Raw genomic sequence first — 18726 nt, forward strand, 5'->3', positions numbered from 1 at the left:
GGAGATTCAGTTTTATCTTTCTGCAGGTGGATACTCAGTTTGTCCAGCACCACTTACTAAAGAGGTTTTCCTTTTCCCAGTGGATTGACTGGTATTATTTGTCAAAAATCAGTTGGCCATAAGCTTTGGAGTTTATTTCTGGGGTTTCTATTCTATTCCATTGGTCCACATGTCTGTTTTTGTGTCAATACCATGCTGTTTTTATTTATTTATTTATTTATTTATTGAAGAGGTTTTTGCTATAGGGAGTGTGTACTGACCAGAGAGACAGAAAGTGAGAAATCACCCTTCAGGGAGGATGGTTATGCAGCAATCCTTTTTCCTCCATTCTCCATGTCTTTGGCATGTATGCACAGACACCCAGTGTGAGTTTTAGCCACTGGGTCCAGGACTTGAACCACGGTCGACTACATGGGAGTCCGACAACATAGCCATTATGTCATCTGCTGTTCCCAACCAATACCATGCTGTTTTGATGATCACAGCTTTATAGTATATTTTGGTATCAGGTAGTGATAATCCTCCCACTCCACTTTCATGATTCCAGATAAATTCTATGATTGTCTTTTCTAGATCTATGAAGAATGTCTCTCTCATATTTTGATTGGAATTGCATTAAATATGTAGATTAATTTGGGTAGAATTGCCATTTTGATTATGTTAATTTTTTTCAATCCAGGAACATGGGATGTCCTTCCCCTTTTTTTGTGTCCCTTTTGATTTCTTTTTTTTTTTTTTCGCTTTTCATAGTTTTCTTTGTGTAGGTCTTTGACTTCTTTGGTGAGGTTTATTCCTAGGTATCATACTTTTTGTGGCTATAGTAAATGGGTTACTTTCTTTAGTTCTGCCTCAGTCTGCTTTTTGTTGATATATAGAAGTGGTATAGATTTGTGTATGTTGATTTTTGTATCCTGACACTTTACTGTATTCATTTATTATTTCCAGGAGTTTTTCATAGATACCCTTGGGTCTTCTAAGTATACAATCATGTCATCTGCAAATAGAGATAATTTCACCTCTTCTTTTCCTATTAGGATGGCTTTTATTTCATTCTCTTTTCTGATTGCATTGGCTAGGACTTTCAGCTCTATATTGAAAAGGAGTGGAGAGAGTGGGCAAGCCATGTCTTGTACCAGTTTTTAGTATAATGTTAGCTATAGGTTTTTCATAGATGGTTTTTATTATGCTGAGAAATGATCCAAGAATACCATGTTAAGGAAGGGGGATACCTACAACTTCCTTGCACATATGTAAGCTTCTTGAATATGACATTGTACCATCACAGAGAGATGAACTCCTTGGCAACATCCATTACATGACATTGTTTTGTAAGGTTCCTTTAACTTCAGTAAATCAGAAGAATCTGATCAGAATGAATCTTATTGCCCAGAAGAATCAGGAACAATCCAGACAGAAGGGTATACTGATCCCTTCTATCCATTAAAAGATGTTTATTAATGGAGTTATTTTTTACAATAGCTTTACTGCAATATAACTGAAAGACTGCAATTCACCCACTTAAAGTACACTGGGTTGTGAACATATCACCTAATTTTAAAATGTTTAGTTCCTGCATTAGCAACTCCATAACCATTTTCAGTGACTGCAACTCTCCTAGGCCCGCCCCCGCCCCCAGCCCTAAACAACCACTAATCTACCTCCTGTCTCTATGGATTTGTCCATTCTGTACATTTCAGATAAATGGATTCAGTCAATATGAGGTATATTATAACTGACTTCTTTCACTCAGCATAATGCTTTCAAGGTTCAACAATGTTATAGTATATATCAGTACTGCATTACTTTTTATTTATTTATTTATTTTTTTTTTTTTTTTTTTGCTATAGGGCACATGCACTCACCAGAAAGACAGAGAGACAGAAAGCGAGAAATCACCCCTCGGGGGATGGCCACACTGCAACGCCTTCTCCTCCATTCTCCTCTTGAGATCCTGAGCACGCATGCACACATGCCCAGCGTGAGTTCAAGCCACTGGGTCCGGGACTCGAACTGCGGTCGACTACATGGGAGTCCAGTGACACAGCCATTACGCCAACTGCTGGTCCCCCAGTTTTGGTCTTTCGAAGCAGTACAATACCGTGATTAGGAACCTGGCTTTCCTCATTTGTTGAACCTCACTGGGCCTTCTCAGTTCCCTCTTCTGTAAGATGGGAATAATACCAAGTGGGAGGATTAAGAGCTCAGCTCGTTTTCCCACGCGAAGTATACAATTTGGAATGCCTGCTCTGTGCCGAGGTAGGGCAGGAAGCAAGACCGTGTTCAGGGCTTCCCTGCTAGTGGGGATGGGCAAATAACAAAGGAACAGTATGAACAAGGTCATTTCAGTGATGTCATGAAGAAGACAGGAAGGACATAGCCAAGTGATGGCGACTGTGATGGTGTGGGGAGGGGTGGTCATTTCCGAGGGAGCAGTCAAGGAAGGCCTCTTGAAAGAGGAGACATTTGATTTCAATATCAGGAAGGAGCCAGCCATGCAAAAATGGCTCATGCAAAGACCATAGGGCAGTGGCCAGCTATTGAACTCCAGTGTAAAGAAGGTCAGGATGGGCCCACCCCATATCTAAGTGGTTAAGCGCTGTGCAAAGAAGCCTAGTGCACAGATGGTCAACCGCAGTTTGAATCCCAGCCCTGACAGCAGTACACCAGGCGCGCATGCGTGTGTGCCATGGAACCTGACAGGGTGGACAAATAGAGCAAAAGGATTGCGGCATGACCAGGCCTCTTTCTCTCTCTCAGGTGCACACACGTGCCCTCTGGCATTAAAAATTTAAAAAAAAAAATGCCAGGATGCCTGGGGCATGGCAAGTGAGGCAGAAAGTGGCAGGAGAAGATGCTGGCAAGGTAGACATGGGCCTAATAAGCCGTGGATGTTTGTATTTCACTCTGAGTGCCATAGAAGAGACTTGCCAAGCATTTGCAACAGTGGACAGGGGCTGCAGTCTGACTGACTTTGGTTTTGGTTTTTGCCACAGGGCACATGCACTCGTTGAAGAGAAAGAGAGTGAGAGGGAAAGTGAGAAATCACCTTCCAGGGGAGATGGCCATGCCGTAAGCCCTTCCCCTCCATTCTCCTCCTGGGATTTTGGGCATGCACGAATGGGTGTCCAGTGCGATTTTCAAGCCTTCAGGTCTGGCACTCCAATCCTGGTCGGCCATGTAGGACTCCAGTGCCTTAACCACCATGCCAGACTGACGTTTTTAAAAGATGAGCTAGGCTGTTTTGGGAGAGGCTAACTTAGAGCGGAGTGTGCAAGTGTGGGAAGTCCCCGCAGGAGAAAATGGCAGTGTGTGCTGACGCCAGCAATGGAGGGAAGAGCATTGTTTTTTTGTGAGGCAGCAGACAGGACCAACTGATGGACTGCATGGAGGGTAAAGAAAGAGGAATCCTAAGTTTTGCTTCTGCACGGCTGGATGAAGAATTTGCCCTTGACTGACACGAGAAGGCCGAAAGAGAAACAGGTTTGGGTGGAAACAGAATCCCAGTTGGACATAGATGGAGGTGCTGGTGAACCACCAGGTGGAGATGTCAAGGAAACGGGGTTTGAAAGGGCTCCTTCGCGAGCATAGCCAAGGACAGGGCTAATGCATGGAAGGACACAGCTTGCTTTGAGCTGAGACAGCCTGTGTGCATGTCTAACTGGGGCTTAACCCTCTTCCAGCCTAAGCTTCTGGATTAGCTTAAGGACCTCCCCACTCACCCAGCAGCCTCGCATGACCCACATCCTGTCCTGAGCCCGGATGGCTCAGGGATGCTCCAAATGTGCTCCTCTGCTATTGCACATGGGTAGACCTGAGCCCCATGGTGTCGGGGCAGAGCCTGGCGCAGCCTGAACCAGCCAGGCCTGAAGGACACTGACAGAGCACGTGGGGTCCTGTGTAACATGCTTTACTCGCTCACGTTTAGGGGGTCTGTGAGCTCGGGTGGGAAAAAATTGACATTTTTCTTTGCATTAACCTCTAGCTGGAATTTAGCATTTCCTTTCATTATGAATGCAGGTGACAAGAAAAGTATTCATGCTCCCTGTGACTTTGTCACCAGTAGGGATCACAAATATTTTCATTTCACATTACAGTTGTTGCAGAGATGTAGAAATATTTAAGTTCATTGCTACTTTGAAATTATGAGTAATTATTAGACTTGCCACAAAAGCTCATTATTTAACATGTTAATAAGAAGACATATTACTATAACATAAACTCACTCTTTTTGCTATTTTATAAATTTATTTTATATTATTGGCTTTCTTTATAAGCTTGCGTTTTATTTTAAACATTTTATGCAACTTATTTTTTTAAGTTTTTTTTTTTGTTTTTTTGGCCAGGGCACATGCACTCACTGGAAAGAGACAGAGAGAGACAGTGAAAAGAGAAAGTGAGAAATCACCCCCCAGGGGGATAGCCATGCCACGATCCCTTCTCCTGTTGGGATGTTGGGCACACATGCCTGGAGTGATTTATTTATTTATTTATTTATTTTTAGGTTTGAGTCATAGGGCGTGTATAATCGCCAGAGAAAGCCAGTGAGGGGGAAAGTGGGAAATCATCTCTTGGGAGGATGGCCATGCTGCAGTCCCTTCCCCTCCATTCTCCTGCTAGGATTTTGGGCACCCATGCCTGGGTACTCGGTGTGATTTTCAAGCTGCCAGGTCTGAGAATTGCTGACCCCAAAACATTCATATTTTATCTAAAAAAAAAAAATCAATGCAACTTTTGCATTCTAGTCCCTACCTCGCCCTGCCTTTTTTATTTTTAAAATAATCTTTTGTAGATTGTGCATGTGTGTGCTGGCCAGAAAGGAGAGGAAGAAAGCACCCCGCTATGGGGAATGGTCCCACTGTAGTCCCTTTCTCCTCGATTTTTCCATCCTGTTGGGATCTGAGGCACACACGTACATGTGTTCAGCATGTTTTTAAAGCTTCCTGGGCCGGGATTCAAACCATGTGGTCAGCCACATGGGATCTGGCTCGCTTAGCCACTAGGCCACGGGGCTGGGCCCATACCTTGCTTTTTAGCATAGAAGAATGTTTTCCTTACTAAGTAAGTAATTTAGTCTTTTGTTACGGCACATCTTGGGAACTAACGTGGAATTCGGACAAGCGGTACCATGTCTGTCCCTTGCCTTCAAATATTTCCCGACCCCCGCTGCTTGCCCCAGGAGTGTGTGATGAGAGGCAGAGAGGTAAGGCTGCAGCCCAGTGGCTACTCACCTTGCCCATGCTGCCTCGTGAGCTGGGAGCCTGCTGAGCGAATGAGAAGACACAGCCCCAGCTCTGTGACCCTAAGGCCACTGAGCTGCTCGCCTGTAGTCACATGGCTCTTTCCCCACGGCAGCCTCGAGGTGGCCCAGGCAGCCAGCAGACCTTGGTCCATCATGAACTGAGCTCCGTGACCTATTACTCGGTGTCCCTGGAGCTCAGTTTCTTCACCTGCAGGATGGACTAGATGGTCTGTCTACCTGTCCTTCCTTGGCTGATTGATGGACAGTACAAACGAGGTATGTAAAGAACGGGTCACTAAGGAGAGGCTCAGAAAGGGAAGCTGTTAAGGGCCAAATATTACCCAGCTCTCAGAGGTCCTCAGGCAGGAGCTGGGTGCCGAGGAGGACAGAGACCCCTTGCAGCTTCCGAGATGAGACGGGACAATTGCTAAGCTCCTGCCAAGGCCAAGAGCCAGGTCTGTCCTGGCTTAGCCTCAGCCACAGCCAAGACTTTCTCGGTGCTCGGTTGGGTGGGGAATGGGAGATAGATTTCCCACCTGCATCCCTGTCCTTCCTACCCTTCCTGAGTCCCGGGATGAGACCAGTGGCTTTATTTCACGCACCTCTATATTGAATAAGCAGGACTATGACGAGCTTTGGTGACCTCAGGGCCCAAATGGACTGTCTGCTGGCATGAGCGGTGCTTGAGTCATTTCCCAGGGATGAGCCCCGGGCAGACTTCCAGCAGCTGAACTTACCTTCTGATTCTCTGCTTTCCTCTTCTCCTCCCCACCCCCAAGCTCCATTTTAGGGTTTCCAACTTCTTTGGCTTCAGAAGGCCAGGGGCCAAGATAGAAAGCAAAATTATGATCCATTCGCCAGGGCTTTTGTGCTCCCACCTCAGCAGCAGTTCTGGCTCAGGATGATGGAGGGAGACCTCGAAAATCAGACTGATCCAGGCCCTGAGGCTCCTGCCTGATTGGCTCAGATATGTATGCCCATTGAGCAGGCAGGTTTGTGGCTTCTGTGCTCAAAGAGATTGAGAGGAGAGACAAGCTGGGGCAATCAGGGCAGGCTACATGGAGGAGGTGGTATGGGAATTAGGTTTTGAAAAGTGGGTTGAAGCATGTATATGATAAATGAAAATAAGAAGGACGTTAAATAGAAAGTACATGTTCACTGATTTCTCTGTGTCCCCAACTGACACCTTATTCCTGTCCCCTCGAACTGTCAATCTTCTCTTATATAACCCTCCAGCAGTAATCTATGGAGATACGAATTACCCCTCCATCCAGCATTTTAGAAAGATACAAACTTCAGACAGCATTAGCGGCCCTTTTCCACTTAACAGCCCGTCTTGGCCTCCCATAGCCGTGCTCGTGGAGAAGGGCCTTGTGATGAGCATGGTGGTCCCTGCAGGTGGCTGGGGACATGCCCCTGCGAACTCCGAGATGGCCAATCCACGCTGCCTACGGGCAGCTTTGATACACAGTGAGGAAGGCAGCATTGTTACGTGAGTAGGAGCCTGGCCTTCGGATCCCCAAGGTGTGGGATCGAAACCCAGCTCCAGCGTTTTCTAGCTGTGTGAGCCTGGGCAAGTTCCTTCACCTCTCTGAGTTTCAATTTCCCAGCCTCTCACATGGAGCTGATACTACCTGCCTTTGGGCCTTTGGGGGACTTTCGATGACAGCACTCGCCAGTCACACAGGCTCCCAGTGAACAAGATCAGCCACCCTGTTTGGGCTGCCGCTGTTGTGGTGTGGTGGATGAAGCCGGGGAACCGAGCCCTGGCAGGTAGGGACCGGTGCAGGTTGGCTGTTTCAGGCATGGTATTTGAAGGGACGTGGGCCAGCCGATCGATCTGCAGCTCAAAATAGCCTGGAAGTGCAAGAACAACAATAAATAAATGGGTTCCGGATGCTTTTAAATCTTGGCGTTTCCTGATCTTGGCTCAGCTGGTCCAGACAGCTTCATCAGCATTTACTGCTGAGGCCGGCGGCACACGCCTTCCCTGGCCATGGCCCAGAGCTGCTTTCAAGAAAATCAGATCTAGAAACATTTGGATCCCTGGCGCTGGGCCTGTGGGTCATGGGCGTAGGCCGAGATCAGGCAGTGTCGAGGTTTGTCCTGTGGGTGGAGCGTCAACACCTAGGGGATGAGGTGAAGGACCGAGCAGGTGAGATGGTCACCAGGGAATGACAGGCTCCTTAGACAGTCACTTTCCATGTGTTTATTGAGCACTTACTATGTGCCAGGTGTCAGGGAAACAGTCGTGAGCGTTACTCAAATACTCATGTGAATCCATGTCTAGTTACCCACTGTGACGAGCTCTAAAAGACTCTGAACCTTAGAAAGCTATGGGAGAACCCAGCTGGGCTCCTCCTGCAATCACCAGCTCATCTTAATGGAAGGTGTTCCAGGAAGAGGGACCAGCAGGTGCAAAGACCCTATGTTGAGAGAGCTGCTGGCAGTGCCAGGAGTGGAAAGAAGGATAGCAGGGCCGAGAGGTGCAATAGAGAGTGGATCTGACCATGAAACCACACAGAACAGGTAGGCAGGAGTCAGACCCTGCAGGGCCTTACCTGCTAAAGGAAGGGTGTTCATCTTTCCGGGGGGAGAATTGAGAGGGGTCCAGTGGAATCACATCTGCACCTTGAGAAGGTGGCGAGGCCTACTGTGTCCGGCAGTACAGAGTGGGTCAGAGGAGAGGCATGTGGCAATGGCTGCCATTGAAGTCTGAGTTGATGGTGGTGTGGACTGGGTCCGTCTTAGAGCTAGAAGGGTTAACCTAATGATTGGGTGATGAGGAAGCTGCAAGGAAACCCAGCAACCCAGAGAGGCTGCAGCTGTTCCAGCAGTTGCTTCAGGACTCCTGTGTAGAAATCTCACTAATGGCCATATCTCTTGCACAATTTGCACCACACACTACTCAAAGCTCTTCTCATTAAATCCTCATGAAAGCCCTAGTGGGTTGAGTAGGGCTATTATTATCCCCCATTTTACTGAGGCCCAGAGAATATAACTTATTTGACCAACATTACACAGTTTGGTCCCCCACGGTCTAGGTCCTCTAGCAGACTATCCCTGGAGAAGTGTTCTCTAGTTTGTTGAGTCTGCAGAGTTTGACCCAGGGTTGCTCCAGTGGCTCTGTGTCGTGTCTGCCTGGCCACAAGAATGGGTTCAGAGCCAGGCTGCAAAGGCATTGTCAAGCATGGCCAGAGCATTTGCAGCCGTGTGACCTCGTTCCTTTATCCCTCCTGGCCCACTGGCCTCTGGCAGCACCCAGTTGGGGACATGAGCTGAACCAGTCCTGTCTCTGGGTTTTGCGTGTCGCTCGCCTCCTGGGATTTGGAAGGTCTCTGCCGCTTGTTTTTATTTTCCTCCTGGACTTCTCTCCTCTTTCCGTCTGCTCCCACTCTGTCCCCATCTGTTGCTGCCCTATGGGGGTCTTTTCCTTGCCTCTCAGATGTATAGGAAGGACTTGGAATGGCAGGATTGACATTCTTCCTTCTGGACTCTCAGAACAAACGAAACCAGCAATCCGGGCGGCTGTTATTGCTGACCCCTGGCCCTGACCGCTTGGCCTGCGTAATTCTGTGGAGCCCTCACAGCAGTGCTGTGAGGTGTGTGTCTATTATCTCCACATGTGGGGAGATGGGCTGGGAGGATTTGGGGGTTGCATGCACGTGTCACCTGTTAGGATCTGACTCCTGGGTTTGAAATTCTTGCTTTGCAAAAGTGAATGCACACATGAATCACTTGGGGATCGTGTTAATCTGATTCAGCAGGTCTGGGATTCACCGTGAGGGGCTGCAGTGTCAGCTCCAGGTGAAGCTGATGGGGCTGGTCTGCAGACACACTGAATAGCATGGCGAGGTACTAGCAGGTTTCCCATGGCTGCCTGTGACGCCAGGGCAGCAGGTACCACCATGACACTGCACCCCTGTACTCACCACCTCCCTGTCCACTGTCTTTGCTCTTCCATGAGAAGGGCTGATAATGGGGCCAGCAGGTGGCGTGATGGTTAGGGCTCTGGATTCCCACGTACTGACTGCGATTTGACTCCTGGGCCTGGTGGCTTGAAAAATCATGCCATGTGAGTGTGCAGGCATGCCCAAAATCCCGAGAGGAGAATAGAGGAGAAGGGATTGCAATGGGGCCATCTTTGGGGGGTGGGGATGGGGAGGATTTTTTACTTTCCCTCTCTTTGTCTCTCTCAGGCAAGCACACCCTAAGGCAAAAACCTAAAAGAAAAAAGAAAAGAATTGCCAATAATTCACACTGTGACTCTCCATCCAGGGTTCTCGATTATGGCTTCAGCTAAGACTCAGAGGTCTAGTCCTGGTCCTCTGTAACTTGCTGTGTAACTTCCCCTCTCTGAACATCAGTTTTTTTCTACTGGAAAAACAGCGTGACCCTGTTGTAAGGACCAAGTGGGAGAATGTCTCGTTTACAGAATAAAGGATTCCTATGAACCCCAAGACCTCCAATCTGAGTGGGGTGGTAGAAGCCTGAGCAGTGGGTTCAAGTGGTGCGCGTGGGGATGGCGCGGACTTTGCTCAACAAGAGATCTCACTGTCGCAGTACCACCCGCCCCCCGGGGTGAGTTGAGAAGGGAGTGGGTGCATGTGGTTGGTTTGACACGACCTCACTGTCATGCCCTGTCTGCACTTTGGAGCAGGCTTCTGGTGCGGCAGGTTCACCTGTAGCAAGGAGGCCAGCCAGTGCCACAGGCCTGCGGGACCTGAGGGTGGGTCTGCTAAGGAGGCTCCTAGGCCTCCCTGAGGGCCTGCTGGGGCCAGAAAGTCTGTTTCCCACCAGCTTTATCTGGGAGCCTGTGGGTCTGGGTTTCTCATCATCTGACCCAGTGGAAAAGGAAAAGCAGGAATTTCCATAAGGGAATACATGGATGTGGAAGAACACTCGCCCACCCCCTCCCCAGCAAAGCGTGTGTGGAGGGTGGGCGTGAGGGAGACTGAGCGTCACAGTAGTATGAGGCAAAGATGCCAAAGCTGACCTGGGATGTGGGAGCGCTAACCCTCCACCCTGCCCATCCAGCCTCAAAGGTTGGGTAAGCATCTCCTCTGGGCAGGCGCCATTCCAGGAGCGAGGACCCAGGATACAACACAGCCATAATCCCAGCGAGTGGGTGGGCTGCGGAGCTGGGGAAGGCATCCCCCCTTGAGACTGAATAGCAGGATGGTGGCCTGGACCCGGGAGGTGTCCCAGGTGGAGGGCCCACACCGAGGGTTGTGTTCCACGCAGGAGAGAAAGGAGACCAGCGTACTTGCAGTGAGGGGCAGGTGGGTGAGTCCAGGAGATGGTGGGTGAGCAGGCAGCCCTGGTGAGTGCCCAGGACTCTTGTTGAGGGCCATGAGAAGTCAGGGGATGGTTTCATTCAGGAAACTGAGCAACGAATCCAAGTTCCAGCCATGCCTCCCGTTTGCTGGGGATGGCGGGCAAGCTCCTGCCCCTCTTGGAGGGAGTGCTGGCTTCCTCCTCCCGCCCATGGATGCACATCACTGACCCACTGCTGTGAAGACCCTCAGAGGTTCTAACAGGCTGAGGCATTTGCTTCTCCCCAGTAGATCGAAATCTAGTGGATGAACCAGCAGAGAGGAAGGATAAGAACTTTTCCCACGGTGCTATCAACAGCTGTGGTCAGCCCGAGCAGGGGCAGCAAAGAATTTGAGGCTGAGGTTCAGATTCATCTTCGAGCTCAGCCAGGTGCCCTCACCTCCCTATGCCTTAGTGTCTTCATCTGTAAAATGCGGGTGTCCCCACTGTGCTGGGCCCTCAGGTGCCACTTGGATGCTCTGAGTGGTCAGTGCCTTGTCGTTGGCAAGTGGTTTCTTAGCCTGGGGTTTGGGTCAGATTAACCTCATAAAGCTCTGAAATTCCCTGTGAATAGTGTGTGAACAATAGGTGCATATGTGTGTGTGTCTACAAATCTAGAACTTAAATATAAACATGTCACCTTATTTCTGATGCATAAGGAAGAAACAGACATTTGGCTTTTTTCTTTTTTGTTTTTGGGGATTTTTCTTTTGGCCTAGCACATTATTTTGCATTCACTCAGATTAGATAAGAGTATGACAGGTTGCCACTGTATGATTTTTGGTTAATAAGAATGGAAAACCTAATTAACTCTCTCATAATCCCTCCCCCTTTCTAAGCCTGGGGCTGTGGGGGTTCCCCAGGGAGCCCAGCGTGGGAACCATGGGACCAGATGGGCTGAGAGGCCCCTCCTGCTCCCACGCTGTGCAGCAGCAGGGGCAGTGGTGGGCGAGTTGCTGAGTCATCTCGGCCCCGCTGGGTCATGTGTCGGCTGAGCTCGGGCTGGTGTGGAGCCCTGGCCTGGGTTCCTGGGGAATGACTTCGCTCTAGCCTAATGTGAAGGGGCAGTCCTCGGCTGCCCACTGCCCTCCACCTAGCCGAGGGTCAGCTCCCCGCACAGGGCTGCCCATCCTGGGGAGTACTGCCCCAGGCCCTGGCAGAGACGAGGTGGCAGTCAGCCCTGGTTAGCACTAGGCTGATGGCTGCACTCACGACCCGCTGGCCCACTGGGCGTGACGTTGCCTCAGATGCCACGCAGGGGCTGCCTGACCTTCACTCGCCTGCCAGGACCCATTTCTGCCTTGCTCCGGGTTATTTATAACAGTGCGAACCGGCAACAGGGCCTCTCGGCTGAGCCCTGGCTCAGTCCCTTGGTGCCTCCTGCCAGCCAGGGCAAGAGACACATAAACAGAACCAGAGAACATGGACACCTTGGAACCCGGGCAAGACCTGACCACCCAGTGTGTCAGGTACTGGTTTTTGGGTGTCTGGAACATTTTAATATTTGTTATTTTACTGTGGGTAAAATAACAACATTTTCCAATCCAAAGTCTGCAGTTCAGTGGCATTAACCACATTCTCCATGCTCTACAACCGTCACGGGTCTCCATTTCCAGATCTTTTTCATCATCCTAAAGGCAGGACATGCCTCGCCCATGCCATGTCCCTGTCCTCAAACACCGAGGAAATCCCACAGAGAGTGGCATGGAAGGGAAGCAGCTGCCAGCTTACGATTAGAATGTCGGTGGTCCCCCCACCAGCTGCGTGGAACGGGCACGTTTCCCAGGGCTAGCCGTGACCTCTCGCCTTCCTTCCTGTTTAGGAATGGGGTCAGAACACGGAAAGCTGGAATGCAGGGAGTGGAATGCGAGAGGATGTCCTGATTGCAGGAAGAACAGGAATCTGCTCTAATCTCTCTCTCTCTCCTTAAGCAAAATCTATTCATTTAGCAAATGCCCCTCTCTTCTCTATAAATAGGGCAAATGTTTTGCAAGACGCCTCAGCCCCGAATGCCGCTGACCACTCTGTTGGACCACTTACGGCCTTGGAGGGGGAATGTATTAATAATTAACCATCCTTCACAGCGGATGACACACTACACTTTCTTATCCAAGATCCTTCACTGGACAGCAACTGGCGGGTCATGGGCCCCACTGGAGAGCTGTAGGAACTGAGGCCCCACTAAGGGATGTGTTAAAGGAGCCGATGCCATATCTTTACCTACACATGCAGTCACTCTTGGCCACCTCGTTTCACCCAGGCCAGGACACAAAGGAGACTTGGCTCCAGCATAAAAGTTAAGTGAATGTCAAAAAATTCAGTAATTGGGCCAACTGGTGGCATAATGGTATGGCAGCTGGATCCCTCATGACCAACTGCATGGTGTGAGTCCCAGACCTGGCAGCTTGAAAAACACGCCAGGTGTGTGTGCATGCCCAAAATTCCAAAAGGAGGGATTGCAGTGAGGTGGTGCTCTCCTCCCACGTTCCAGACTGCTGTCTTACTCTCACTCTCTGGCAAGTGCACATGCCCTCTGGCAGATTTTTTTTTAAAAAATTGAGTAATTGGGGACCAGCAGTTAGCGTAATGGCTATGTCGCTGGACTCCCATGTAGTCGACCGTGGTTTGCATCCTGGACCTGGTGGCTTAAAACTCAATGCAGGGCGCGTCTGCGTGTGCCCAAGATCCCGAGAGGAGAGTGGAGGAGAAGGGATTGTGGCGTGGCCATCCCCCCGGGGGGTGATTTCTTGCTTTCTCTCTCTATCTCTCTCTGTCTGTCTGGCAAGTGCACACACCCTATAGCAAAAACCTCTCAAAAAAAAAATTCAGTAATTAAGATGAAATACTATTTTAATTCAGTGTTTAGAAATAATAATAACAATACGTGTGAAAATTGCCATGCTTGAGCCAATGGTGATATAGCGGTCAAATGTTACACCGTGAGGCTGACACACATGGGAAGCTTCTCAATTCACATCAGGAAACCTCCCTAAGTATACTGAGTGCGTGTGCACCCACGATCCAGGGCAGGCTGAAGCTGGATCGCAGCTCCAGGGACCACTTTGGGGGTGCTCTCTCTTTCTCTCTTGCTCATGGCCAAAATAAAAAGTTTAAAAAATATATCCGTGCTGAACAGAATGTCAACATTAAAACTAAAAGCAGGAGCAGCGTAAGGGTTGTGCACAGCCATCGAGGAACCTGAGAGAGAGAGAGAAAGTCAGTACTGCTGGCGCCACCTTTATTTGGGGTTTTGTTAATTAGGAATGCACTTCTTGCCTTCATTTTTATTTTTAAGAAATATTGCCTTGGGTCAGCCCATGGCATGGTGGTTAGGGCAACTGGATCCTGTGTGGCTGGCTGTGGGGTTTGAGTTCTGGACCTGGCCCAGGTACGTGTGTGTGCATGCCCCAAATGCTAAGGAGAATGAAGAAGTGATTGCCGCATCGTCATACTCCCTGGGGGGTGCTTTCTCACTTTCCCTTTTTTTGTCTCTCTGTCTCTTTCCAGTGAGTGCACGTGCCCTATATATATGTGTGTGTATATATATATATATATTATTATTATTTCTTTAAGATATAACCTTTCTTGATTACTGAGCGTCTTGCTGCCCAGTGCCATGCTGCACCTTCCAGTTGCTGGGGACTGCTGTGATCGACGCCCTCTCCCTTGGGTCTCCTGGCCTCGAGCTCCTTGCATGCTGAGGCCTCTCAGTCTCTCCCGTGTCGAGAGGGCACCCGAGGGTGGCATTTGATCCCTGCTGTCTATTTTTGGCCTGCCCTTCTGCGACTGATAAAATGTGGCTCTTGGTGGAGCTGATGTGTTGAAATGGTGAGTGCTGACGTCAGGTGGTATGTGCGATCGTGTATCTTCATTCTTGACCCATGAAGGGCCCTGGAACTGGGAAAGAAGGCGAGCTCGGCACCAGGGCCACCTGTCAGGGGCGCAACTCCCTGTAGAGTTTGACAAAACCTGAAGTCGTTTTCTGAGACTCAGGGCTGCCAGGCAATGTGGCCGGGGCTGGGGGCTAGAATAAAATGGTTCCCACGTGAGTGTTCCTGTCCTGTGCACCAGCCCTAAAAGCTTACAAGGCACACATTTCATTTATCAAACTCTTCTTGACTGGGCACTTGCTGTGTGCCAGGCAATGTGTTGGGCTCCGGGAGGGGACAGAGCAGACATAGCCCCCTGCTGCACAGAGGTACTGGTAGGGGGAGGTGACAATACCACAAGGAGATGCATTTAAAACCGGGGGAAAGTTCTGGAGCTGAATGGTGCGATGGTTGTCCAACAGTGTGGGTGGACCATATGAAACATGGTTAAAATGGGGCCAGATCATGGCACAATGGTTAAGGCATGATGATCTATGAGGTGATTGCATGTGGGAAGGTGGTTGGTTCAAGCCCTGAGACTTCTCTGAGTACATGGGGCACGTGTTTGTTCATGAGCCAGGTCTGACTAAAGGCTGAGGATGGGTCATGGCATCTAGACCCTACTGGGGTGGCTATCTGTCTGTCCCTCCGTCTGTCTGTGTGTATCGCTCTTGCTCACGGAAGAAATAGGTAAGTACAATCCTTTAAAAAAATACTCAAAATAGTAAATTTCATGGTATGTATATTTTATCACAATTTACAATCATCCTGAGAAAAGAGGGGTGGGAGGAACACCAGAATGAAAATGGTTGCTGATTGAAGGAATTCTAGCAGAACACCAGAGAGGCCCGTGACCCCTGTAGGGTGCAGTGAGGGGTGAGGCCATGGGGGACGGACATTAATCTGGGAAGAGGGAAGCAGAGGGAAGCCACCAGGGGAAGATGAGGGCGAGAAGGCATTCCAGGCTGAGGGAGCTGCCAGCACAGAGGCCCTAGGTGGAAACTGCAGTCGCTCAGTGGGTCCATGAGGCAGGCTGGGCTCTGGAGACGCAGAGAGGCCAGTGACTCTCAGTAACTGGCAAGTTCTGAGCCAGAGCCGGGCCGCCTCAGCGAATCCCGGTGTCTGCCTGCGCATTGCTGCGCTGTCCGGCACGCGCTTTCCTGCCATTCTCCCTGCATTCAAGAGGCCCTTGAGTTCAAGTGCACAAAACAGACATCAAGTGCAGGCAAACACAATGCGTGTATTACACGGCCTCGAAAACCTTGCACTCTTGTCATAGGATAGCCCTCAACCTTGTGTTGTTTAAAAACAAACACCGCCTGCCTGGGCTGGGAGCAGCTTTATGCGTGCTGAGAGGCAGCCCCTGACAGGTGTCCCTGGCTGCGAAGATGGGCAGGGGGCATAGTTGACAGCGCCCTCTGGGACCCCAGCGCCAGGGGAGGGGTGTCAGGGCTCTGCACAGCCATGTACTGCCCCACACCCCAGGTAATCTCACCTGGGCACAGCAACAAGAGACTTCACAGATCTCTGGGATAAGAGGCAGCTCAAGGAAACAGAGCGGGAGAGGAGATGACTGAGGAAGATAACGCCTGCCCAGGAGACGCGCTGGCTTTTCTTTCTCTTGCCTTTAAAGGCAGAGCGCACATAAAGCCTTTGGTGTGTGGGCCACAGCTATTGAGAAAGCGGCCCATCATGTTGGAAATGGCTTTGGACGAGGAGCACAGGCGACTCCCAGTTCATGTCCTGACAGGAGCTGGCTGTGTGGATCCTGGGGGACTCCCCGTTCTCTCACTGTAAGCCTCAGTTCCCTTATCTGTACACAAGAGACTCCTCTGCCCAGGCAGGGTGGCACAGGAGGTAGGGAACCACTGTGAGAGACAGGGGCCTTGTGGGAGGCCTGGGTTTGGATTCCGAAGTTATTGTACAGGCCAGATTATACAGCATACATCTGCAGCTCTCGGTAACTGGGAGGCGGTGGTCTAGGATTGGGAGGCGGTGGTCTAGGATTGCAACTCGGTGAGAGCCTGTCTGAATTATCTCTCCAGGACTGCCCAGGGCCTGGTGGTTAAGGGACCTGGATCCTACGTGGTTGACCATACCTCTGGCCCAAAATAAACAAAACAAAATAAATCTCTCCCTCCTTCCCTCCCTCCCCCTCCCATGTGTACTCTTATTAAAATGAACAAACAGCTTTGTCTCTAAAAGTGTCCTGGAGGTACTACAGGCTCTTCCCATAGCCAAACCCACTCCTGGGCTGCAGCCGGCCATTGCAGGGCATGATTTCCTGTGTGTGTGCGGTGGTCACTTTTCTGCTGAGAGTGGAGCTATCGTTTGGTGGGAGGCACTCATCTGTTCTGTTTATGGGCCATTTCATTCAATGTAGGTAGAGGAACAAATGGATTTGTGAAGAAACTACTGATTCCTAGGAATCAAACAACTTCGCTGGTGGGGCAGGCCAGCGGGGGCGCCTGGGGCATTAGTGAACAGTGTTGTTCCAGGAGGAGATGGACGGTGGTTAACCTGCCTGGTTAGTTAGGTGGAGGCCGGTTAGGGCGGGTTCTGTTGCAATAAAGGCCTAAGAGTGCCTGGGTGGGATTTGGCTTGGTTGCAAGTAACAACTCTAAAACCAACAAAAACATCAACGAGCTTTGCTGCGTCATCTCTCAGATCCTGGGGCGAAGTCCTAGGGCAGTGGCAGGGACCCCAGCTTCCGCAGCCCCACTGCCCTGCCCAGCTCAGAGGCTACCTTCCCCAGGTCACTGGTAACTGGGCCCCTTCCTGCTTGACTGGGTCAGGACCAGCCTGGTTGCCTAGTTGTGAGCCCTGGACCCATCTTCCTTCCTGGGCTGGAGGACTCACTCCTGCTAGGTTTGGAACTTTCTTCCTGATCACTTTATACCCACCCCCTGACCAGGAACCTGTGTGGCTGGGGCTTGGAGCTCAGTCGTAAAGGGCTGACCGTCACAAAGGTCCTCGGCAGGTTGGAGGCCAGATGCTCCCACGTGGAAAGGGCCTTCAGTGCCAGGTTGAGGCGTTCGGCCTTAAATGTTTTGGTCGGAGTTCTTTTCTTTTTCTTTCTTTCTTTTTCTTTTTTTTTTTTTTTTTTTTTGGGAGAGGTTGTCGCTATAGAGCGCGTGCGCTTGCCAGACAGACAGAGAGAGACATAGAGACAGAAAGCGAGAAATCACCCCCCGGGGGGATGGCCACGCTACAATCACCTCTCCTCCATTTTCCTCTCGGGATCTTGGGCACGCACGCACACGCGCCCGGCGTGAGTTTCAAGCCACCGGGTCCGGGACGAGAACCGCGGTCGACTACGTGGGAGTCCAGCAACATAGCCGTTATGCTAACTGCTGGTTCCCAGGTCGGAGTTCTTTTCAATGGACTGGTTTATCTCTGAATTTGGGGTCCTCTGTTGTAGCCTGGGATCAGAACCCTTCTGTTTCATTTGCTTATTCTTTCTGGAGCTTAACTTTGTGTCTGTGGCTTCCAAGTCTTATTTCAGATGATGTGGTATTTCTGTGAGGACTAAGATCAGCTACTCTTCCTTTTGCTCTCCTAGAATGGAAGCCTCCCAGAAGGAGTTTTATATTCATTTGGAAGACTGAGGAGATCAGGGTTTTTTTTTTCCCTAATGTAAGAGAAATGAATTAGTCATCACTTTTCCATTGATGGGTGTTAGAAACTCCAACTGGCCTGTAATGTAGAAAGGAATTTATTCACTCACATAACTGCAGAGCATAGGGAATAGCTGGCTTCAGGCGTAGCTGGATCCAAGTGTTTTAAGTTACTTTATCAGGAATTCATCTCTGTTTCTCAGCTCTGCATTCCCTCTGCTGTCCTCAGGCAGGCTTGTCACAGGTAGTAGCAACAATGGCAGCTAGCCCCTCTAGAAGGAAATTCAACCAGCTGAGCCCCCTTGTCCAAATGCTTGAGCAAATTCCTGTAGTGGACTCTGCCCAGGCTGAACTAGTGATGAGGGCCAGTGGACAAAATGCTTTCATTGGACAGGCTGTGCTCACAGCTGGACTGCCTGGGTGTGGGGAGGGTGGCTTCCCCAGGGAAGATCTGTGGTCTTCCACCTGTTGGGAAGGGGAATGGTGAGAGGCAGTCCAAATAATAGAGATAGAGATGGGAGGAGAAGGAAACAAACATTTGTAAAATGAAGTAGCTTCGCAGGACTTCATGTGAGTTTCCCTCAGTTCCTTTCCAAAAGACAGGTCGAAACCCAGGGTGACAGTCTGGACAAGGCCGTTCTAACCCATGAGTACTGGCTGTTAACGCTCCGTGCGGGGACGGCGT

At 50.0% G+C, this 18726-nt stretch overlaps 1 protein-coding gene across 1 annotated transcript in view; it reads left to right on the plus strand.

The window, feature by feature from the left end:
• Nucleotides 1-11977: 11977 nt before the first annotated feature.
• PPARGC1B (PPARG coactivator 1 beta) overlaps nt 11978-18726 on the plus strand; it is a 44099-nt gene continuing 37350 nt past the window's right edge. Inside the window, exon 1 of the mRNA XM_027772822.1 lies at nt 11978-12024. Coding sequence (XP_027628623.1) covers nt 11978-12024 — 47 coding nt within the window. The remainder of the gene's footprint in view (nt 12025-18726) is intronic.

Source organism: Tupaia chinensis, unplaced genomic scaffold (assembly GCF_000334495.1).
Source record: "Tupaia chinensis unplaced genomic scaffold, TupChi_1.0 Scaffold000303_1, whole genome shotgun sequence".
In the NCBI taxonomy this organism is placed as follows: domain Eukaryota; kingdom Metazoa; phylum Chordata; class Mammalia; order Scandentia; family Tupaiidae; genus Tupaia; species Tupaia belangeri.